The sequence below is a fragment of the Lacerta agilis genome, chromosome 14 (assembly GCF_009819535.1).
Source record: "Lacerta agilis isolate rLacAgi1 chromosome 14, rLacAgi1.pri, whole genome shotgun sequence".
Lineage (NCBI taxonomy): Eukaryota > Metazoa > Chordata > Lepidosauria > Squamata > Lacertidae > Lacerta > Lacerta agilis.
The window spans coordinates 9,181,751-9,205,644 of NC_046325.1; the positions used below are offsets into that span (position 1 = coordinate 9,181,751).

General features: G+C 46.0%; 1 protein-coding gene and 1 non-coding gene across 2 annotated transcripts in view; both read right to left on the reverse strand.

The window, feature by feature from the left end:
• TRNAS-AGA overlaps nt 1–24 on the reverse strand; it is an 82-nt gene extending 58 nt beyond the window's left edge. Inside the window, exon 1 of the tRNA in view lies at nt 1–24. This exon is cut by the window's left edge and continues 58 nt beyond it. This is a non-coding gene — a tRNA (tRNA-Ser).
• The window catches only part of RPGRIP1 (RPGR interacting protein 1), a 36,269-nt gene extending 12,827 nt beyond the window's left edge, over nt 1–23,442 (reverse strand). Inside the window, exons 1-14 of the mRNA XM_033168190.1 lie at nt 23,378–23,442; nt 21,410–21,548; nt 20,176–20,483; nt 18,446–18,545; nt 15,684–15,809; nt 14,076–14,181; nt 12,509–12,532; nt 12,262–12,408; nt 9,891–9,964; nt 8,364–8,494; nt 7,717–7,856; nt 6,430–6,603; nt 3,116–3,233; nt 1,590–2,042 (exon numbers count right to left, since the gene is read on the reverse strand). Of these exons, the coding sequence (XP_033024081.1) occupies nt 1,590–2,042; nt 3,116–3,233; nt 6,430–6,603; nt 7,717–7,856; nt 8,364–8,494; nt 9,891–9,964; nt 12,262–12,408; nt 12,509–12,532; nt 14,076–14,181; nt 15,684–15,809; nt 18,446–18,545; nt 20,176–20,483; nt 21,410–21,548; nt 23,378–23,384 (2,047 nt within the window). The 5' untranslated portion in view covers nt 23,385–23,442. The remainder of the gene's footprint in view (nt 1–1,589; nt 2,043–3,115; nt 3,234–6,429; nt 6,604–7,716; nt 7,857–8,363; nt 8,495–9,890; nt 9,965–12,261; nt 12,409–12,508; nt 12,533–14,075; nt 14,182–15,683; nt 15,810–18,445; nt 18,546–20,175; nt 20,484–21,409; nt 21,549–23,377) is intronic.
• Nucleotides 23,443–23,894: the final 452 nt, after the last annotated feature.

A 23,894-nucleotide genomic window follows, 5' to 3' on the forward strand; every position in this document is an offset into this window, starting at 1 on the left:
CCTTAACCACTCGGCCACGACTACCAGCTGCTCAGCTGTGATGATTGAGTGATGTAGGGAAGGAGGTTCTCGATCCCTGTTCTGTAAGAACATAACCTGCTTTGGAAAACACGAGAGGAATGTGCACTGTCAAAGTCTGACAGTAGAGTCATAGCTGCTGATAGCCTCATCCTCCATGAATTTGTGGTTTAAAGCCCTCCAAGTCGGCGGCCATCACTGCATTTTGTTCCATCGTTTAACTTTGTGCTGCGAGAAAAAATACTCTAATTTATCTGTCCTGAATCTTCCAATATTCAGCTTCATTGCATGTCCAGAAGTGCCAGCGTTATGGCCGGAGGGCGGCGGGGGGGGGGGTACTTTTCTCTATCCACTTAACCCATGCCATGCACAATTTTGTAAAATTCTACCATGCCACCTCGTGCTTGCTTTTTCTCTGAACTAACCCCCCCTCGAAACGCTGCAACTTTTTATTAGAGGGGGGTCGCTCCACCCCCTTATTCAAACTATTACACCAATTCAGAGGCTGCACTCGTTCTGAATACAGTGGTGCCTCGGTTTTCAAACGTCTCATAAGTCAAACATTTCAGTTTTTGAACGCCGAAAACCTGGAAATAAATGCTTCCATTTTTGAATGAGCCTCGGAAGTCAAATGGCTTCCGCTGAGGTTTTTTTTTTCAATTTTCTCTATTGGATTTGCAGGCCGCCCTCTGCACCTCGGTTTTCGAATGTTTCGGAAGTTGAATGATCTTCCAGGATGGATTACGTTCGAAAACCGAGGTACCACTGTACCAGTTGCTGGAAACCACGTGTGTGCGCATGGGGGGGATGTGATACATAGGTAGCAGTCAAATACAACATTCCTTGTTTTCCTAGAGTGGACATGCAAGGGGATGTTTGGTCCAGCCAGTCGGAACTTCCTGTTTCCTCCTTGGCTGGGACATACTTCCTCTTGCATGTGACTAGAGGTGGGCATGACCTTACCTGTGCAGGTACCAAAAGCACAAGGCACGCAGTCCTCTTCCCCCTACTTCCTTTTTTTCCATCTTCCTTACGTTGTGTGAACTGCCAGTCTGCAGTCACTGGGATTATTCCCCCAAATGGGGTAGATCCAAATGTACATATTTTGTAACTAAGTCTGCCTTCAGGGATCCAACTGTGAACTGATGTTGTGAGTAAACTTCTTTTATATACTTTAAACAAGATTGTGGCGTGTTTATTCTTTTAAGGGGGATATAAGGGGACTCTCCAGGAAGCTGGCCTGCAACCAGTTATCCGCTGTGCGTTTAAAAAGGGGAATGTAAAGCTCTGCTAAGTTATAGAACTTGCTAGCGCAAGTTAGGGAGAATAAACAATATATCCTCTCCTGCCTCCCTGAGCATTCCCATGGGGGGAATTGCTTTCATGCTTAAATCCTGTTTGCAGGTTTCCCACGGGCATCTTGGCCACGCTGAGAACAGGATGCCAGACTAGATGGGCCACAGGGCTGATCTGGCAGGCTCTTCTCACACTCTTTATCATTTTGGTTTCCCTTCTTTGAGTCTTTTCCGACTCCAAAACGTCTGCCACAGTAGGAGCGGGGCAATCCTTACCGCGGAGCACCGCCGTGGCGTGCACTTTCTCCCCGCTGCCCAGCACCTCGCCAAAGCGCAGCCAGCAGGAGGCCAGGGTGGCGTGTTCGACGGCCGAGGCAAGGTGGAGGTCGAGGCGGGACGTGGCGCCTTGCAGGTACTGCAGGAAAAACGGCTCGGCCTGCACCACATACTGAGAGGTGAAGCCGTAGCGGGCGCGGGAGCCACGCACCACCGGCGTGCAGTGGGTCTCAAAGTCGTAGAAGGAGTACGTGCAAAAGGTGAGGGGCTCCGGGTCCCCCAGCAGACGCAGCGCCTCGGCCGACAGCACCGCGCCCGAGATGTGCAGCTCGAAGAGGTTCTCCCCGCGCCGCAGCTGTGGGGCCTGGTCAGCGACTGCTTCCGCGGATGGGTCACCTTCTCTGGGAGGAAACGGGGCTGCCCTTGTTCCGTAGGCCACGTCCTTCAACTGCGCTGGAGTGGGGTGGGTGGGTGGGTGGATGGGTGGGGAAACAAGGCAGAGCCACAAAGACCTGTTCACAGAACCACAAAATTGGAAGGGACCCCAAGGGTCATCTAGGCCAACCCCCTGCAATTGTCAGGCTTCAGGGAATCGGCTTCCTCCTCCGTGGCAGTAGATAAGCAGAACGAATTAAAAGGAGTCTTCTTAGCAGTTAGAAACTATAATAATCACAACGAGAGAACAAAGAACACATCTCCTAGAATGGCGGTGCTCCCAGTTAAGGATTCCACCCCCTTCTGTCCCTATTAATCTACATCACACCTTGTAATCTGAGCTTGTACCCTCTGTGCTTTCTGTGCTGACACTTTCTGAGCTCTCCATGACTTTGGAGAAGGGAGGTGAATGCTGTCCAGAGACTGAGAATCTGTTAACCCTCTCTCTCTTCCAGTGTCTCTTATCCTAGCTGTTCCCCATCTAGAATTTCCCAGCTCCTGCCTTCTGAACTATGTCCCTCTGCAAACCACTGTTCCAAATCTATACTGTCCCTCCTGCTCCTGGGAAGATTCAGGATCTGGAGCCGGAGCCGGAGCAGGGGGAGGGGGAGGCTCCCACCATTCCTCCTCAGTGTAGCCCTCCTCAGTACGGTTGCTGACAGCAATGCAGGAATCTCAGCTCAAGCATCCCTGACCAGAGGACCATCCGACTCCAATGAATGTCCACCGCCTCCCGAAAGAGCCCGCTCCACCGTTGAACAGCTCGTTCTGAATGTTTAGTTGGAATCTCCTTGTAATTTGAACCCATTGGTTGGATTCCTACACTCCGGAGCAGCAGAAAACAAGCTTGCTCCCTCTTCTGCGGCAGGTATTTGGAAGTGCCTCTCACATCAACCCCCAGCCTTCTCTTCTCCAGGCTGAACATACCCAACTCCCTTCCTAAGGCTTCCTTCCCAGACCCTTGACCATCTTGTTCGCCCTCCTCTGCACATGTTCCACCTTGTGCCGATCTAAAGAGTGCTTTCAATCTATGGTGTGGGTAGGAAGCCAGAGATTGCATGGAGAGGAGGTATGCCCGTCCGCATCCCTACCTTCAAGTTGGCGGATGCGGGCCCCACGCAGGTCCAGAAGGCGGGCCATCTGCTGCTCCTTCTCCTCATGTTCCTGCTTCTCTCTTGCCGTCTGCAGCAGCACCCCGTCCAGCTCTGCCTGGAATCAAGGCATGCCGGCCAAAGAGAGTATGGTACCTACAGTCAGCCTCAAGACTCAGCCGGGAGAGAGATGATGAACAGTCTCGTTTCCCTACTCCTCCACTTACGGCTGCTTTAGGTTTATTTATTTATATAGCGCTTAGTCCCTTAAGCGGCTTAAAAAATAGCCAATGAAACACATGTACCGTATGAACGAAACCGAGAAGCTACAATAGAATACAGCGCATTGTAACAGAACAATATAACTCTCCACCCCAGAAAGCAAACTCAAAGGAGGACATTTTTGATATAGGAAATCTAAGGTCTCATATCTATATATATAAAATCCAAGTGTCTCTGCGTCCAGTCCCTGTGTCCGTGGGTTTGCGCTACTGTGCATGTGCCCCACAGACAGCCGTTGGGAGTTGGAACGCAGAGACTTCGTGCCGCGTGCCGCTCAGCGACCCCGAGAGCAAGGAAAAAACAACCACCTTCCTCCTCTCTTTCTCCTTGCCTCGGCTCGACCCTCACCTTACACAACCCGGCCGAGAGGGGAATAGAGGAGGGGAGGGAGAGAAGAGGAGGGATGGAAGGCGACTTCTTCTTCACCGCCCCATTGCTTAAGTCCCGTGTTAACGGCAACCGCCAGCCCCTTTCGGTGCTCCGGGCCCTCCTAGGCACCCACCTCTCGCGGCACGAACACCCGCGGAGATCGCGAGGCGCCTGAATGTGCCTGACGCGTGCGGCGGCCAAAAAAAGGCTCCCGGCTGTTGTTGTTGTCGTCGTCCTCCTCCTCCTCCCACTCGGCCCCTCACCTGCCCCGCATGAGCCTGGCTCGCAGTCCCGCTCTCGCGCACACCTCAGCGGCTGCTCCCTCCCCACCGGGTCTAAGTGAAGACAGGCTGTCGTAGCAGCAGCCACATCGCTCCCGCTCTCTTTCCTCCCCACAACCCGCGTCTCTGAAAGCCGCGGCGACTCCGGAGAGGGAGGCAAGCGGACACCCGCTGCTGCTGCTCGGCCTCCTCAACCCCTCACGCAAACAATGCGGTGGTGGCGGCGCCACCCAGACCTGCTCGCCTCAGTCCAGTCTCGAGGCGCAGGCTCTCCCTCCCCGTGTTATAAAAATTAGGTTCAACCCCAGAAGGGAGTCCACGAACCTGGGGAAGAGCCTTAGTAGGGCTCCCCTCCTCTCAAGAGCACTTATGAATATATAGAGACGATACAAAATCTCCCAAAGCAAGGTGATAGCCCTTTATTAGAAACTGCTGCAGCAGGGTGTCTTGCAAGCAAAAGACCACGAACAAAGGCGTGCAAGCTCCTATATAGACTTTTGAAATTGCCCCCCTCCAGCTCAAGACCACCCCTCCATACATTAGAATTACATCACAAATTGGGAGGGTCTGGTAGCAGTGATCTGAGCATCTTGGACCCTGCCCCCATGTCTCCTCTTGCCCTCCACCAAAAACCCATCAAGTGAAACAAAAGATATTTACATTTCCCTATATCCCAGCCAAGTTAATCACACCCTTTTGTCTGACACTCAGATATCAGGATGCCAGAGATTATCACTCAGGCAGGGGGCTGCTGAGTAGCTGGAGGGGCAACCCCCCCCCCTTTGTTCCTGAGACAAAGAAATACTTGGCCAGTTGGGAGTCAAAATGGAGTGAGGCCTGTCCTCCTGTGCTGTTTTTCAGACATGTGGCCTTATTTGTTTTGGTACATTAATAACAATTATTATATATAAATAAAATACCTTAAAATTCTTACAACACCCGCCAGCCAGGATGTTGTTGCTCTTGCAGCGGCTGCCCATATGTTCTAGCGCCCGTTAATTTAACGGGTTTAAAGCACTAGTGTATATATAAATCATATGTTCATAAATTTACAAGGCAAACACATACATAAATATAGAAACCACATGTCTGAAATAGTACAGGAAAGCAATCCTGAAACCATTTTGACTCTCCCAAATTGACCTCAAATATTTCTCTGCAAGGAGGAAGGAAATGGGGAAAGCTTCTCCATTGTCTTTTCCTTACCTGTCTTAAGGGCGTAGGAATAGGGTGAGCCTGTGACCTGGATTCAGGAATTAAAGCATTTAACCATCACAAAAGAATGGCCAGGCTGCCCAGGTAGAACAATGAATGACCATTGTCAGGTTTCCTGGCAGACAGGATTTTTGTGGTGGACTGCCCCCACCCTGTGATGTATGTATGATGTTTTGGAGTTGGTCTCTGGCTACTGGGTGGGCAATTTCAAAAGTCTATATAAGGGCAGGGACACCTTTGTTCTGGGTCCTCCTCCTGTCTCCTGCGTGCGAGGGGAGCACCCTGTTGCAACATTTAATAAAGATCAGGCTTACTAGCTGCTTTGCTTCTCAATATTCTCTGGTTGGCCTCTGTTATTTTCTCTTTCCGATAGGGAACCTACTTAAGGACTCTATATGGGCTCTTGGATATCCCGTAAGGGAAAAGGAGCAGTTTTTTCTTATAACATTTTGATATGGCTTTAGTGAGGGATGTCTGCCTTCCTTCAGCCTCCTGCTTGGCAAAGCACATCCGATTCACAAAATACCGTGCATCGCGCCCAAATGCTCCCTTACAGCTACACAAATCATGCATGGATCAGACCCAGAATTTCTGTCTGCCATGCAGCTGTTGAAAGGCAGAGGAGCAGTCCTGGGTGGGTGGGAATAAGGTGGCAAAACTGCTTGGCTTGCCTGGCCCTCCTAAGGCTTGTGTTTCAGCAGAAAATATGTGAAGGCACCAATGCAAGCAGAGGAATTCTATCGATACGTTTGCTGAAAACTGAAATTGGCCATGCCCCCAGAACAGGTTAGCGTTAGGCCCAATAAAATGGAGTTCTCTATGCCTAAAAGTTGCATCTCCTCGTTTTCCCTTGGATGTTTTGTGAATTGTGCCCTTGCACATTTGGGCTATTCTGAATTCCTTTCCCGTTAAATAAAAATGTAAAAAGTTGCAAAATTATTCCACTGATGTGGGATGGAGGGAAGTTTCTTGAGGACACCACGGGCGCTAGCCAATCAGCGCTGTACCCATTCAACTTAATGCAAACCCACAGAACTAGCTTTCACTGAGCTTGACCCTGGCGAGCACACAGTGAATATGCTTGTCTGCACACACCCCGAGTCCTCCCAAAAGACGCCCCCCCTTTGTTCCATCTCCCAGGTGGGCAGCTCAGTCCCCTTGCTTCACCTGGTAGTCCCGGTTGATTCGGTGTTGTAAGATGAGCATGTCCCGGGTCTTCTCTAGCTCCAGCACGGTCTCAGCATGGGCGGCCTCCGTCTCGTGGAGCCGTCGCTTTAGACTCCGTTGGGCAAACATCTCTTCCTTCTCAGACTCTCTCTCGAGACCTTCCACATAGAGGGGCTGCAAGGTGGGGGGAAGGGGGGAGAGAGATGGAAGGAAATGTGTGGGGCTCGACGTGTGTGCCTGACTACCATGCCAAATCAGAAAATGGAGGAAAAGCAAATCCATTTCATGGAACTAGGCTGATCTATATCACTGACGACTTGCTTCGGCATTTTAATCCGCTGGTATCTGCTTTACCTTGGATCAGGCCATTTTTACATAAAATGCCAATCTGTGCAGGGAGGTGTTTTATCTCTTTCCCCCCCTCCCCCCTGTCCATTGAAATGTTCTAAACTAAATGTCACTGCCGATTAACACTAGCAAGATGAGCCTTGCAAGAGCTCAGCTGCCTGTTCAGATTGGAACTCCTCGCAATTTTATTAAGACCAAGAAACGGCAGCTGAAGACTTGCAAGGCTTCTGATAATTTGTGCGTGCGGATACTGGAGAATCCTCACAGAAACAAAAATGGGAATGGAAATTGCCAGTGTTTTGCTTATGCATCCCATTTGCAGAATGGAAATCAACCCATCAAAAACGACTGATATTCACTGCTGCTGCTGCTCTCAGTCCGCAAACCATACATGATGGATTACTTTCCCTCCGTATTTGCATTGGGCTTTCTTTGCATCGAAACGAACAGGGTGGAATCACGTAATCATAATGTAATGAACCGCGAGAGAAATAACATAGTCTTTGTAGGAAGCCAAACAGCAGCAGGATGGAAACAGAGCTGCTTGTGACAAACAAAGGTCAGAATGGAAATCGATGCCTACTTGCATATACCCTGTTTCTCCTAAAATAAGACATAGCCATAAAATAAGCCATAGCAGGATTTCTATGCATTTGCGAAATATAAGCCGTTCCCCGAAAATAAGCCATACCCCGAAAATAAGCCATAGTGACGCAGCACCTCCCATTAAAACAGCCTGGAGAGGCGTGGCTATGCAGCGTACCGATGCGATGCGGTTAAAATAAGACACCCCCTGAAAATAAGCCGTACTGTGTTTTGCTGAGGGGAAAAAAATATAAGACGGTGTCTTATTTTAGGAGAAACACGGTATGTGTGTGTTTGTACAATGCCGGTATCTACGGTCCAGTTGCTAAGTGTGTGGTTTTACCCAGTGCCTACCTGAACTACTAGACTGGATGGAGAGTCTTCCTCTCTAGTCTGGTTTTCCAAGATGGCCACCTTCTCCCGCAAGAAGCCAACGTCCTGTGGGTGTTCCTGCAGCAGCTGGCTCACTTCTTGCTTCAGTTCCTCATTCAGAGCTTATGGGGGGGAGGAACAAGGATTTGGGATGAATCGCAAGGTTGCCACCTGTTCTCAGTAGGCCTGACCGTTCCTTTCCCGTAACTTGCCAATTATTTTTACCCTCAATTCTAATTATCAGTCCACACCCAAGCTTGGAGCAGGGGGAAGGTATTTATAAAAGCCAAAGGAATAACAGCGGCAAGAACAAGGGCCACATTCCCTCACAGGCAGCCTTCCGGTGGCCGCATGACAGCGGTGGGTGGGGCGAGATGAAAAGTGGGCGGGGCCAGAGGCATAAGTGGGCGGGGCAACTGAGGCGACAGTTCTGCAATAGGCTACAGTCCAACTTGACCAAAGCCCTGAGGGCCAGACAGAAAGGTGTAGAGGGCCGCATATGCTCCCTGGGCTTGTGGTCCCCCACCTCTCATTTCAAATTAGTGACCCATGTGAGATGCAAGGGGACATGTTTTGGGCGTTTTGCCCATTCAGTCATTTCCCTGCCAGCCTCCCGCTGGCCCCCTCACCTCTTTCCTTCTCCAGCTGCTCCTGCAGCCTCTGCTTCTCTGCAATTGCTGAGCTGAGTTGTTCTTCCAAGCAAGGGGCGCTGTCCTTCTGAGGAACCACGTCTAGGGGGTGCTGGGTATTGCTGAGGCAGCTAAAGAGACACATAGATTCGCCGCACCTCAGAAAGGGCCACAAAATCCTTGCCTATGTTTCCGTAAATTCTAGCAGGGAGCCCTTTTTCGCATACCAAAAATGCCCGTCTATTTCTACACGCCTCCGTCTTTCACCCAGGTTTCCCCAAAGATATCAGCCATATTCACACAATACATTCAAAGCACTATGATATCGTTTTAAGCAGTTATGGCTTCCTTCCCCCAAAGAATTCTGGGAGCTGCGGTTTGTTACGGTTCTTGAGTGTTGTTAGGCGAACCCTATCCCCCCCCCCATCGCAGAGCTACAATTCCCAGAATTCCCTGCGAAGAGGAGCTGATTGTTCATCCACCGCAAGAATAAGAGGGGTCTCCTAAGGACTCTCAGCGCCCTTAACAAACTACAGTTCCCATAATTCTTTTGGGGAAGTCATAAGTGCTTAAAATGATATCATTGTGCTTTGAATGGCATCCTAATGCTTACCTGTATTGTTGTTGTTGTTCAGTCGTTCGGTCGTGTCCGACTCTTCGTGACCCCATGGACCAGAGCACGCCAGGCACGCCTATCCTTCACTGCCTCTCGCAGTTTGGCCAAACTCATGTTAGTAGCTTCGAGAACACTGTCCAACCATCTCATCCTCTGTCATCCCCTTCTCCTTGTGCCCTCCATCTTTCCCAACATCAGGGTCTTTTCTAGGGAGTCTTCTCTTCTCATGAGGTACAGTGGTACCCCGGGTTACGTACTTAATCCGTTCCAGGTTACAGTACGTAACCCGAAAAGGAGGTAACCTGAACAATTCGTTCTGTGCATGCGCAGACCGAAAAAACCCAGTTTGCGCTTCTGGGTTAGCGGAGTTCATAACCCAAAAAGTACGCAACCTGGAGTGTACGAAACCCGAGGTACGACTGTAATGCTTTTGAATGTTTATATATGTGTCGGAAGCCACCCAGAGTGTCTGGGGCAACCCAACGTGGATCTACACTCAAGTCGGGGGGAATGTGATTAATGAGTCAGGATTGTTGTTGTTGTTGTTGTTGTTGTTGTTGTTGTTGTTGTTATTGTTGTTATTGTTGTTGTTGTTGTTGTTGTTATTATTATTATTATTATTATTATTATTATTATTATTATTATTATTATTATGTGAATGTGACCAACATCAGAGTTCACAGACACATTCCAAAACAGACAGGCCAAAACAAAAACACTCAAGAAGTGGGGAAAGTGGGCTTCGCTGAGGAAGGGGTCTGACCTGAAAAGTCCTAAGGCTCAAACAGAGAGACTTGAAGGGCCACATTCGGCCCCTGTGTCTGAGGTTCCCAACTGCTGCACGAATGGCTTTTGCTGAGAGGGAACAAACTCCTGAGTTGCTTATCCTTTCCCGCCAGCCCATCTCTCACCTCTCCAGCAGTTTGTCGTAATCTTCCTTCAGCAAATCTCGCTCCTTCTCCAGGTCTCGGACTCTCTCCTGAAACTGAAAGAGGGCACACAGTTACAGGATCTTGTTGTGGAATCCAAGCTGCCAGCGGTGGCCTGGAGATTGGATAAGAAGCAAGGTGGGCAAATATTCTGTTTTTATTTTTGACTCTGCCAACGACTTGCATGGCTTCCAAAAGGGGTTTAAATAAATGCATAGAGTATAACATTACCAGTGGTTTCTAGCCATGATGGCTATACACCGTATTCAGTGTTGGAAGAGGTATGTCTCTGAATACCAGGAAAATTCTGCCAGGGAAGAGGAGCGAGACCATGGGATGCAGAAGGGCTGTGGCTCAGTGGTAAAGCATCTGTTTTACATGCTGAAGGTGTTGTAAGAATTTTAAGGTATTTTATTTATATATAATAATTGTTATTGATGTACCAAAACAAATAAGGCCACATGTCTGAAAAACAGCACAGGAAGACAGGCCTCGCTCCATTTTTTACTCCCAACTGACCAAGTATTTCTTTGTCTCAGGAACAAAAGGGGGGTTGTCCATCCAGCTACTCAGCAGCCCTCTACCTGAGTGATAATCTCTGGCATCCTGATACCTGAGTGCCAGACAAAAGGGTGTGATTAACTTGGCTGGGAAATAGGGAAATGTAAATATCTTTTGTTTCACTTGATGGGTTTTTGGTGGAGGGCAAGAGGAGACATGGGGGCAGGGTCCAGGATGCTCAGATCACTGCTACCAGTCCCTCCCAATTTGTGATGTAGTTCTGATGTATGGAGGGGTGGTCTTGAGCGGGAGGGGGGCAATTTCAAAAGTCTATATAGGAGCTTACGCGCCATTGTTCAAGGTCTTTTGCTTGCAAAACACCCTGCTGCAGCAGTTTCTTTTAATAAAAAAGGGGCTACTGCCTTGCTTTGGGAGACTTGGTATTTGTCTCTGTTTTCTTTCCAACATAGAGAGAGAGAGAGTCCTACAAAACAAGGCTCTCTCCCGGGGTACTGGACTCCCTTCTGGGTCAGACCCAATTTGAAATACAGGGCTAGAGACCCCTAAGTTTTATAACAAAGGTCCCAGGTTTGTCGAATATAAGGGAAACATAAAATGCAGCTAAGAAGCTCAAATCATATATATGACTGACACCCTTCTTTGGAAACGATATAGAAAAATAGGGGTGTTTGGCTTTTGCTGCCGAACTCCTCAAGGGAATGAGTCCTCCTAAGTCCATGATCGGTCAGAGATGAATGAATGTAGGCAGGATTGAGTGACAGCGAGGCAGATCTTCATTTTTTATGTTGAAACAGAGTTCCCTCCCCTCCTAGCAAGGAGGCAAGAGAGACCCAGAACCATAGCTGTCAACCCTCCCAGCTTTTCCCCAATGCTATAATAAGGGAATTTCCTGCAAAAAAAGAGAGAAAGGTTGACAGCTATGCCCAGAACCAAGAAGAAACATCTCTTTTAAGGGTTTGCATTTTGGCACGGAGAAGAAGCCCATCCCCTCTACAAACAGTCAGAAATGGCATCACACATAAGGTGGCTTAGGCAGGCCAATGTGTGATATTCCTGAGGATTTAGCAAGTTTCCCCATAGTTCCAGACACAGTTTTACACAAAGCATTGGCATTTGACAAGAAAAAGGAGGTTCATAGATATAGGAGAGGAATCCCTTCAGGAACATCCCGATTGCTATCTGCCTATGTGTTCTCAGGCAAGAGGGATTAAGGAGGAAATATTTAGAGTCTTTAGAAGAGCCAAGATTGCTTTTGGATTGCTCTCCTGTACTGTTTAGACATGTGGTTTATATACTTATGCAGTGCTTTTTTTCTGGGGGGGATGCAGGGGTGCGCATACCCCTAAACATTTTGTGAATCTTATGTTTGGCCTCATTGAGGGGTAGTATTTCGATACGAGAAAGAAAATGAGAATACCCCTAAACATTTTTTAAGAAAAAAGCACCATGTGTATGTTTTCCTTGTGCAATTATAAACGTTTATTGTATATTTGAGACCTTAGAATTCCTACAACAGAAATTAAATGTCCAACATTCAAAAACGCACCACTTGACAGATATCTCAGGGGCATATCACACATATCTCCAGTGCTTTTCTTCTTCTTCTGGGGGTACGCGGGGGTACGCATACCTCTAAACATTTTGTGAATCTTTGTACTTTTGTCCGTTTACTGTATTTATTTTTCCTGATTTGAACTATAAAATGGTGATTTTGTTGAGTAAAAATGAGAGTACCCCCCTTTTTAGAAATGGTTTCAATAAAAATAAAAGAGTGAAGTTTGAGAAGTAGGAGAGGAGCATTTTCTTCTGGTTAATTTCTGACACGACTTACATCTTGCAGCATTCCCTGCAGTGGAGAAAGGACTTCTACTTGGCTCTCCAGGGCTGTCACCTTCTGACTCTCCTCCCTGAGGTGGGTATTCAGCTTTTCAACCTGAGCTAGCAAGGCCTCGCTGGCTGACCTCAATGCCTCTTGGTTCTGGAGAAGCAAAGGAGATTCATGAGATCTAGAACCTTGAGGGACCATGGAGCCCCAACCCCCAATGGTGCCACCACCAAACAGAACTGGAGAAAGTTACCTGCTGGAGCTGAGTCTCGTAAGCCTGGAGGAATAGCAAGCAAAGCGCTGGATTATTGGGGTGGATGAGGAAAAAAACACACCTTCCTTGTCAGAAGTCACGTATAAGAAGGAAAACGGAGTCTCTATACTGTCAAATAATTGAATCATTGAATGCATTGCTAAGGGCTTCAACTACCTGTGACACGGCACCTCCAGAAGTAAGCATGAGCATATTTAAGTACATGTAAAACAACATTCTTCCCCAAAGAACCCTGGGAAATGTAGTTTAAGGTGCTGGGAACTATAGCTCTGTGAGGGGTGAACAACAGTTCCCAGGATTCTTATGGGGAAGCCATGTCGTGTGTGTGCAACAGTAGTTTGTGGGTATCAGGGTCCCTCACTTTCCCTCACGATCTGTTTTTAAATAATTTAGGCTGGATCTAAACAGCTATTAAAAAACGCTCTGAAAATGATCTGGAAAAAGATCACAAACCGTTGTAAAGCTCACAATTGAAAATATTGTTGAGATCAGAGATGAGGATGAGGAACCTTAGGTCTAGGGCTCAAATGTGGCCTTCACTAGCACTGCTTCCTCCCCCAGCCGCAAGCGTTTTTGCCTTGCTGGACTTTGCCCTTGAATTTTGACAATGCTACTTCCTTGCCTGGATGGAGAAGAGAGCGAGGTGCCTTGTGAGTGTGTGTGTGTATGTGTGTAAGAACTCGCCTACTGCATAAAGGCAAAATGTACATCCATTATCCCACCCACTTTTACCTTTGACGGCCCCAGGTTGCCACTGGCCTGCATCTCTTGGGAGGGCTCAGAAGATAAGGGCAGGGACGTAGCAAGGTAAATTGGTACCCGGGGGCAAAACATTTTTTGTCACACACACCCCCCCCCAGGCATGGGAAGGTCAGGTGGTGCCCAGTGCGGAAAATTTCTTGTCAACCCCCCCATTGATTCCCCCCCCGCAAAAATGGTTTTACGTTATTTCATATTTTCTTACAAAAGAATAATAACAAGTAATAATAATAATAAACCTTTTATTTAATCCCACCCTCCCCGGCCAAAGTCGGGCTCAGGGTGGCTAACATCAGATACATAACATTGGTATAAAATCAAACAATAATTAAATTACCTCCTAAAAACATCTCAAAATCAAATTAAAGTCTAATTAGATGGCTTTCCACAGGGTTAGGGTTGGGAACAGTAAGTGTTCTCTGAACTGAAATTTCAGCCTTCATGACATAGGAAAACAGCCAAGTGAACAGCTATTTTGGTGGAGGAGGGTCAATATATTAACCGATATGCATGAAATTTCATATATAGCTATATAATCCCTAGTATAGTAAGATAAGACCTTCGGAGCAGGCATTTAAAAAAAAAAATAATTAAAAAAAATTGTTCCTTGATAATTTGTCACCCCCTCCATTATGGAACACGGGGCGGCCCGCCCCCTGCCCCCCTTGCTACACCCCTGGATAAGGGTGTGTGAAATGGTTTGGCTTGGGGAGAAGCCCAGGGGCCAGAGAGTGAAACCCAGTGGGCCGCATTTGGCTATCACAAGTGCCGACGTGGCAGGACTCACTTCCTGTAAGCCAGCAAACTGGGCCTTAGTTACCACCAGTTCTGAATTCTTGGCTCTCAGAATCTTCTGCAGACGAATCAGCTCCACGTTTTCCTGGATGGCGGCTCTGGAACAGCGAAACAAATACGTGTTGATTATTGACATTTATTAAGGACTGGAAACTTCTTGCAGGCTTTTTGCGTAAGAGAGAAAATGATCTTGTAATGTCTGGATCTGAAGATTGGAAAAAAAATTGGCCCATAGAAAATAGAATAGCTGGATGTTAATGAGTGAATACTATATTTAGCTGACAGGGAAACGGAAGTCTTTTTATCTTTCCCCGTTTTCTTTACTTTTTCTCTCTTTTTTCTTTTTCTTTTCTCTCCCCCCCCCCAATCCTTTTCCTTCTTTCTGCCCCTGTTCCTCTTTAGATTAGTTTTTTTTTTTTACAGTGGTGCCCCGCTAGACAAAAATAATTCGTTCTGCGAATCTTTTCGTCTAGCGGTTTTTTCGTCTAGCGAAGCGGCAATGCAAACCGCGGTTTTCGTCTTGCGGGGCAGCCTTCCGCTAGACGAATGCCTTCGTCTAGCGAGTTTTTCGTCTAGCGAGGCATTCGTCTAGCGGGGCACCACTGTATTTCTTTTATTCTGGTGTGTTTTAAATAGGTACTTTATACTGAACTTTTGGTAAGTATTAATAAAAATAGATTTTAAATAATCATCAAAAATAAATAGATTGTCTTGTTAGGTCTGGGTTGGAAAAAGGGACCAGCATTAAATGTGAAACGCAGCACTGCCAACACTTCTCTGTCCCACCTTTCTCCTTCCCTCATGAGAAGAAAAAATAATTAAGATCAATGACAAGCCAAAACTCAGATTAAAACATATGTCAACACTCCCAATTTACAAACGTCTATATCTTATCAAATGGACGCAGGTGGCGCTGTGGGTTAAACCACAGAGCCTAGGGCTTGCTGATCAGAAGGTCGTCGGTTCGAATCCCCGCAACGGGGTGAGCTTCCGTTGCTCAGTCCCAGCTCCTGCCCACCTAGCAGTTCGAAAGCACGTCAAAGTGCAAGTAGATAAATAGGTACCGCTCTGGCGGGAAGGTAAACGGCGTTTCTGTGCGCTGCTCTGGTTCGCCAGAAGCGGCTTAGTCATGCTGGCCACATGACCTGGAAGCTGTACGCCGGCTCCCTCGGCCACTAAAGCGAGATAAGCGCCACAACCCCAGAGTCGGACACGACTGGACCTAATGGTCAGGGGTCCCTTTACCTTTACCTATATCTTATCAATGAGTCATGTTTGATTTCCCCCGTTTTAAACTCAAGCCCTACTTCGACATCCCTGAATCTGGCTCTCCCCGGAACGGATTAAGTTCGATTTAAGTGTTTTGGTGAGAAATAGAACAAGAGTTGAGAAGACCTTAAAACAGAGCTGGAGAGACTGATTTAACATGGACCAAACAATACATGAGTTTGGCCAAACTGCGAGAGGCAGTGAAGGATAGGCGTGCCTGGTGTGCTCTGGTCCATGGGGTCACGAAGAGTCGGACACGACTGAACGACTGAACAACAACAACAACAACAACAAATAATACGTGAATGAAGCATATGTGCAGGCGTTGTACCGGCGTTCCCGGACCTCTAGGTGGCGCTGCAGGGAGCGGGCGCTTTCTGGTTCCGTATCTCTGCCGTGTGTGGAACTCAGCGACTCAGGATCCAGCTCCAACGCTGCAAGGACCAGGCTCTGGGTGCTGAAAGGAAGAACAGAGCGAAAACAAAAAGAGCTGCTTCGTTTCCAGCTCATTGTTCCTGGGGAAATGGGAAGAGGAGAGAATCCAGTCGACATTTGCATTATTTCATTTGTTCCCATCTCAAAGCGATTTACAATATAATTACATACTGTGGTACCTTGGTTCTCAAATGCCTTGGTTCCCAAACACCAAAAACCTGGAAGGAAGTGCTCACGTTTTCAAATGTTTTTTGGAAGTTGAATGTCCTATGCAGCTATCTGATATTGTTTTCAGGGCGCCTGCACCAATCAGAAGCCACGCCTTGGTTTTTGAACATTTCAGAAGTCAAACAGACTTCCGGAACGGATTAAGTTTGAGAACCAAGGTGCCACTGTATTTGGCGCTTTTGGTTTTGCTATTTATTTTGCGTTTTTGTTTTTGAGGCTTTTTCAGTTAATTTGCTTTTGTGACTGTATGGAACCCAGTTCAGCTGATTGATTGATTGATTGATTGATTGTGTGACTGCAGAAATGGATAAAAGTCCCTCCTCTAAACAATGACTATCATCAGAACAAGTAAGAAAAAAATAATAATTTTAAATTTCATCATCTACAATACTGTCTTATTTATTTTATAGTACAGTACATTGATTATTGCTTTCATTTCATGGACCAATGGCCTTGTTAGAGAGTAAAATTCATGTTAAATTGCTGTTTTAGGGGTTGTTTTTAAAAGTCTGGAACAGATTAACCCATTTTGCATTACTTTCTATGGGAAAGCGCGCCTTGGTTTTGGAACGGATTAAGTTCGAGAACCAAGGTACCACTGTATATGAAAACAAAATTAAAAATATATATAACTCTAAATATAAGAACGTTTTAAAACGACAACCGATACGTAAAATCAATTCAGATCCACGACAGATTCCAACTGGGATAGAAGATTTTAAGAGGCTTATTGAAAGAGGAATGTTTTTCTTTTTTTTCTTTTTGGCAATAAGGAAAGAAAGAGGAATGTCTTTAGCTTGCGTTGAAAAGTCAACAGGAAAGGTGCTTGCCTGATATGCAATAAGAGAGAGTTTATGAAATGTAGGCAAAGCATCACCTACTGGTCCCATCACCTCCTGGCAAATAGAAGGGGAAGAAATGGAGGCAGTGAGAGATTTCACTTTCTTGGGTTCCATGATCACTGCAGATGGTGACAGCAGTCACGAAATTAGAAGACGCCTGCTTCTTGGGAGGAAAGCAATGACAAACCTAGATAGCATCTTAAAAAGCAGAGACATCACCTTGCCGACAAAGGTCCGTATAGTTAAAGCTATGGTTTTCCCAGTAGTAATGTACGGAAGTGAGAGCTGGACCATCAAGAAGGCTGATCGCCGAAGAATTGATGCTTTTGAATTATGGTGCTGGAGGAGAGTCTTGAGAGTCCCATGGACTGCAAAAAGATCAAACTTATCCATCCTTAATGAAATAAGCCCTGAGTGCACACTGGAAGGACAGATCCTGAAGTTGAGGCTCCAGTACTTTGGCCACCTCATGAGAAGAGAAGACTCCCTGGAAAAGACCCTGATGTTGGGAAAGATGGAGGGCACAAGGAGAAGGGGACGACAGAGGATGAGATGGTTGGACAGTGTTCTCAAAGCTACTAACATGAGTTTGGCCAAACTGCGGGAGGCAGTGAAGGATAGGCGTGCCTGGCGTGCTCTGGTCCATGGGGTCACGAAGAGTCGGACACGACTGAACGACTGAACAACAACAACAACAACAACAACAACAACAACAACAGGCAAAGCAGATTCTCTGCCACTGAGCCTTGGCTTCTTCTGCCCCCAGAGCAAGATGAGCCAGTCATATAGGGATGGTCATAAAAATCTGCAAACCAGTGAGAATCGCAGTGGCCACGATGGTATCTGACTCCCAGTAAGATAGCAAAAATGTTTAAGGCAGCTACAAATATCTGCTGGAAATGTGAAGAAAAGGAAGACACCTTTTATCATATGTGGTAGTCTTGTCAGGTAATAAAAACACTCTGGGAAACAATATATAATGAGATGAAAAAAATGTTTAAATTAACTTTTGTAAAAAAAACAACAACCAGAGGCTTTTTTATTAGGAATTTTAGGTGCCGATATTCCAAGGGAACAGAAAAGACTTTTTATGTATGTGACGACAGCCGCCTGGATGCTATTAGCCCAGATTTGGAAAGATGATGAAGTCCCTACCAGAGAAGAATGGCAAATCAAATTGTTGGACAATGCCGAAATGGCAAAGCTCACCAGAAAGCTTAGGAACCAAGAAGACCAGAACTTTAACAAAGAATGGGGAAAATTCATAATTTATCTTGGAGACCACTGTAAGCAGATGAAAACATTAGCAGGATTGCAATAACACTTGTAATGTAGCAAGTACTATGGAGACAATGGAGTTATATAAAACATAGATTATCAGAAAAGATGCAGGAGAAAATGTTTATTAATGGGAACCATGGAGGGGAGATGGGAAGTCCAGAGATTCGGAGGAATCTGTAAATGTGTATGTGTATGATTGTATTGTCATAATTTTATACTTGTTAAACAATATATATATATTTCGAAAGAAAAGAAAAGAATCACAGTGGCCAAACGGATGAGGGTAGGATGAGCAGGCAAGACTCACAATCTTTCCGTCTCAACTCGAGATCCCTCCAGAGTGTGATCGCCATAGCGGGCAGGAGCTGTGTGGGTTGGTCTGACCGCCGGCCCTTGAACACGCATTCCTGCTGGGCCAAAAAATATTAAAAATTACGAGCAAGACATCATGCGACCCGGCCCATGCCCTGTTGGGTTGCACATTCAATAGAGAGTGACAAAACCAGCAGGGTCCACGAAAAGGCAGCTCGATTTCCTTCAATGAAGTCATGGGTCAAAGGAATGCACACGCAAGATAGTTAACTCTTTATTGTCAAAAGCGGACACTTACACTTGTTTCTATGGCTTTCGTGTGCATGCACACTTCTTCAGATAGTGGTACCTCGACTTATGAATTACTCAACATACAAATTTTTCGACTTACGAATGGAAAAAGTGCCCGCAAGCCTACAAATTTTTCGACATCCGAAGGACATCCGTTGGCGGTTTTAGATGGCGTTTACTCGACTTACGAACTTTGGATTGGGTTTACTCGACTTATGAATTTTAGATGCGGTTTACTCGACTTACGAATTTTTCCGAATTTTTCGTTTCCAATGCATTCCTATGGGGAAATCGCTTTTTTCGACTTACGAATTTTTCGACCTACAAATGTGCATTCGGAACGGATTAAATTTGTAAGTCAAGGTACCACTGTACAGAGGTATCTGAAGAAGTGTGCATGCACACGAAAGCTCCTACCAAGAACAAACTTAGTTGGTCTCTAAGGTGCTACTGGAAGGAATTTTTTATTTTAATAAGAGGTATTGGGGTTGTTGAAGTCTCCCATGACTACTATATCTCTCCGTTTTGAATGTTTGCTCATCTGCTCTAGGAAGGCATCATCCAAGTCTTCAGTCCGGCTTAGAGATCCTTAGCAGATATTTACAACAAAGTCACTGTTGTTTCCTTCTCCTCCAAATTTAACCACATATTCTCAATCTGCCTCCATGCTCTGGGTCTTCACAAGTGTACACATCCTTTACATATAATGCTACTCCTCCTTCCTTTCCATTTCTTCTATTCCTTTTGAACAGGTTATACCTCTCAATTCCTACATTCTGTCATGATTACCACCCCACTAAGTTTCTTTTATTATTATTATTTTTAAAAAATTATTATTTTCAATTTTATATATTTCAATAATTTTATAATCATTTTAACATTTCTAAACTTGACATCCCTCCCCCTCTTTCTGCGGTTCCTTAAATTTATTTTTAAATATTTTCTGCATATCCAAATTAACTTAATTTGCTCATTTATTCATCTACTTTCAATATATACTCTTATAAAATTGCAGGTTATTACAATAATCCTGCCAATGTTCTTATCTGTTTACAATTTAATTGTAAATATTCAATAAACCATTTCCATTCTTTTAGAAAAAGTTTGTTATCTTGATTTCTTATTTTTCCAGTAACTTTTGCCATTTCTGCATATTCCATAAGTTTTTGTATCCATTCTTCTTTTGTGGGGACTTCTTCATCACCCCACTAAGTTTCAGTAACACCTGCCAGGTCATATTTGCTATCCTGTACTAAAAGCTTCCATTCGTCTTACTTCTTTCCCATACTCTGTACATTAGTGCAACTGATGCACACCTGTCAACATCCTGCCAGTCCCTGACACTCATTATGCGCCCTTTTGCATTGCAAAATCACTGCTCAGCCCAGAACCTCCCTGCCAATGAACACAATACTGCCCACAAGCCCTTTTTACCTTTGCGTAGTTTCTCAGGCACTCGTCCAGCGGCTGTGTGTGCCCGCCGAAGTCCTGTGTCTACCCTGGGAGAGACATAGCCATAAGGGCCGTGTCGACCCAAACTCTGCAGCTGGAGCTGCTGCTTATAGAAGAGCAGGCGGTTCCGTAGACCCTCGTTTCGTCTCTCCAGTTCCCGAACCCTCTCCCGAGTCCCTTCCAGGTCCTCCTCCAGGTCCAGGTTTCTTCCAGAGCTTCGGATCCAGCTCCCGGGTCTCCCGTCAACTTGCATTCGCTCGTGGCTGAGCCTTGATAGTTTGGTGCCCATCCTGATGGAGCAAAGGGAGGGAAAGACCCAGTTTTGGCATTCTCGAGAAATAATTCCTCCTCTGTAATTGGTGTTCGTAGGGCCATGTTTGAGATTCAAGTTCTGGGCACCACCATTTAAGAAGGCCGGATCATGTTGGAAAAGATTCAGAGAGGGATCACAGAAAGAAAGATAGTAGGAACCATGTATAGGCAGACTTGAGAAAATATAGCTGATGTGAGAGGGTGTGTTGATGGTGCAATCTGTATATGTGTTTTCGGTTATCGCAAAGACTTGTGTGGTGGCTAGTTTAAATGCTCATTAGACTGAAGCCCCTTCCTGCCGTGTTGTTGTTCTTTAATTTGCAGTGTTGCAATGCTTGCATTCTGCCACTAGAGCCCGCTATGGTGCTGTTGGCTTCAGCATGCACACAGAGAACGCAATTAGCACAATAGCGACACCTGGTGGCAGAATGTAGCATTAGTTTTCACTGAACATTGGCGTTCAAGGAACAAAGGAAAGCATCAGCTCAATTCATCTTAATTAATGCAACACTTCCAGTTCTATTGACCGAACCAGACATATAACACAAAACCCAACCGCCACCACCCAGAGTGGGTTGGTCGGGAAGTGGGAGAGGAGAGAGGGCTGTGGTTTACAGAGACAATAGACTATTCTGAACTATGATGACAGGCTGGGATGACAGTGGTGAGAGATTGGGCACCTATGTAGACTCAGCAACATTCTCTTTATTACTGTTTGGCACACTGAAACTGGTCTTAGGTGTGGACTCCAGCATACATTACTATAGTCATTTCTGCAAGACATTAGATTTAAAACACCTATTAACTAAACAGTCAGGCAGTTGATTGTGATCAATGGACAAACACACAATAATATACTCTGACAACGGACAACAATTAAATTAATATCCGCCACTCTTGATACCTTTTGATCCTGTCCTCTTGCTTCCGGGCAAACTCTTTGAGCAGCAGGTTTTCATCGTGAAGTCGCAAGAACCCGTCCTCTAGCTCCGTGCGGTTCACTCGGTTTATCTGGCGCCGAGTCCTTGCCAGTGAACCTGATGCTGGGGGGGAGGAGCAAGAGAATTGGGAAGAACATCATAAGCTATGTGGTTTCCACCCATACCAGGGGCGTACCCAGGATCAAAACTGAGGGGGGGGGGCAAGCCATGGTCATTCAGGTTGTGACATTTCAGCACGGAAAGGCGAATGAAACCAAAATTTTAGGAAAATTATATATAATTATAGCAGTGCTTTATTACGGTATTTATTACAATTATTTGCTTGATTTTTTAAAAAATTTGTATTCTGCTTACATGTCTTATACCAGGGGTGGCCAACTCCCAAGAGACTGTGATCTACTTTCAGCACTGATCCACTGATCTACCCCCGTTTTTTGGGGTTCAGCTCAAAGACTTCCCCCCCAAACAGAAAGCCCCAAATGGCTGAAAAACTCAGTTTCCCAGGATCCTCAGCCCTTGCAAAGGAACTACTCACCATGCAAGGGAACTCAGTTTCCAAAACTCCCTTGCAATGATCAGCCGGCATCAACACACACACACACACACACACACACACACACACACTCTGTTGCCCAAGAGCTCAATTGTTATTGAGATTTTGGGAGGGGGAGAAAGATCAGTAGTTGAGCTTTTTTAGGAGAGCTTTTTTTTCCTTTTAGGCTGCCGATAACCATTTAATTTTTATTTATTTTTTGCTTCTTGGGGGGGGGGCAGCTGCCCCCCCCCTGCGTATGCCCATGACCCATACAGAAATCTTGTAGATTTCGTGATTTCATCATTCATGACAGCCTGCAGGCCTTTGGAGGTGATTCTACAAATGTTAACAAGGGCTGGGAAGGTAGAACCATGTATTGGGTAGAGGTCAAACATGGCTGTAAGCTGATGGTTTTTGCTACATTTGCAAAAATTAAGTTTCACCCTCTAGTAATACTATGCTAGGTACTCCATCCTGCAGATTCCAGGGCTCCAGGGAGCCACCTGGGCTGCCTGCTCCTAAAACTGACTCTGGTGAGAGTGACTGGCCTAAGGCCACAGTGAGTTTCATGGTTGTGGGAGGATTTGAACTTAGGTCTCCCCAGTCCTAGCCCAACACTCTAACTACATAATGCTAGCTCTCTTCATAATGGGGATTATGACAAGGTTCTTGTTGGCCAACATGTTCTCCTCAATGATGCTCTAAGCCAGGCACCCCCAAACTCGTCCCTCCAGATGTTTTGGGACTACAGTTCCCATAATCCGTGACCGCTGGTCCTGTTAGCTAGGGATGATGGGAGTTGTAGTCCAAAAACATCTGGGGGGACGAGTTTGGGGATGCCTGCTGTAAGCGATAAAGAGCTGAAGTAGGGTATCGTCACCACAGTTTCCCCTTTTCCTTTTCCAACACACTCAACACCCTGTGCTCAGTTGACCATGCTCAATTCTCATTGGACAGTTGGGGGAGGGTTAATATAGGGTTGCCATATGTCTGGAATATCCTGAACATACCCTGAGTACTGCTGTAGGAAGCAGTGTCCGGGCAGAAATCGGCAAAATGTCTGGGAAAATCCGGGCTTATGGCAACCCATGTTGGCAGAGTCGTTTTGGGCGATTTTCTTTATTTAAAAAGAATTTCAGAAACTTGCCCAAAAACACTTCAACAACTTTTGTGTCTGGGTTTTCACTTTTTGAGATATGGCAACCCTTGTTAATATGTACTTCTAGAAACCTCAAAGTTCCCCAATCGGTCGGACACTTCCATCTTGTTTCTCAGTAGTCCTGCTTCATCTCAATTTTTATTGGCACGCACCATTTGGGTTTGCTATTAGAGGGAGTGTTCATGTGAAAAGTTTGATACGATGCGTAAAGACAGTGAATTTCATGACCTCGCCTACCTTTCATCCATGTTTTCAACCCTTGGGATTTGGCAGGGGGGACAGCAGAAGATGACACATCTAGAGGAAAGGGGGTTTGGAGATGGAGAGTAGAGTTATCAATAGAGAAAGAACATAGGTTTATGCATTGAGAGGGGGAGACTGGGGAAAGAAGAATCGCATAGACAAACCCACAGCATAACAACATAGTATTAAGAGTTTGGGGCAGGTAGGATATACGCGGGGGGCCTCCTTCGAATTCCTGGATCCAGCAAGTGTTGAAATCTAAGCAAGGATTCAAATTCCTGGAATAGCCAGGTGACCTACATAGGGGTTATTAAGATAACAAAGGAAGTGACTCTGTGCCAGATGACAAATGGGTGGGAGCCTCTCTCCCTCAACTTGCAGATAGTTAGAAAAACAAAGGAGTTTTGAGTTACATGAGTTAGAAGGTGGAGACAAGAGAACCATACCTGATTTCTGCTGGAATCCAAGGCTTCTGGGGCTATGGGAAAAACAACACCTTTTGGGGGGGGCG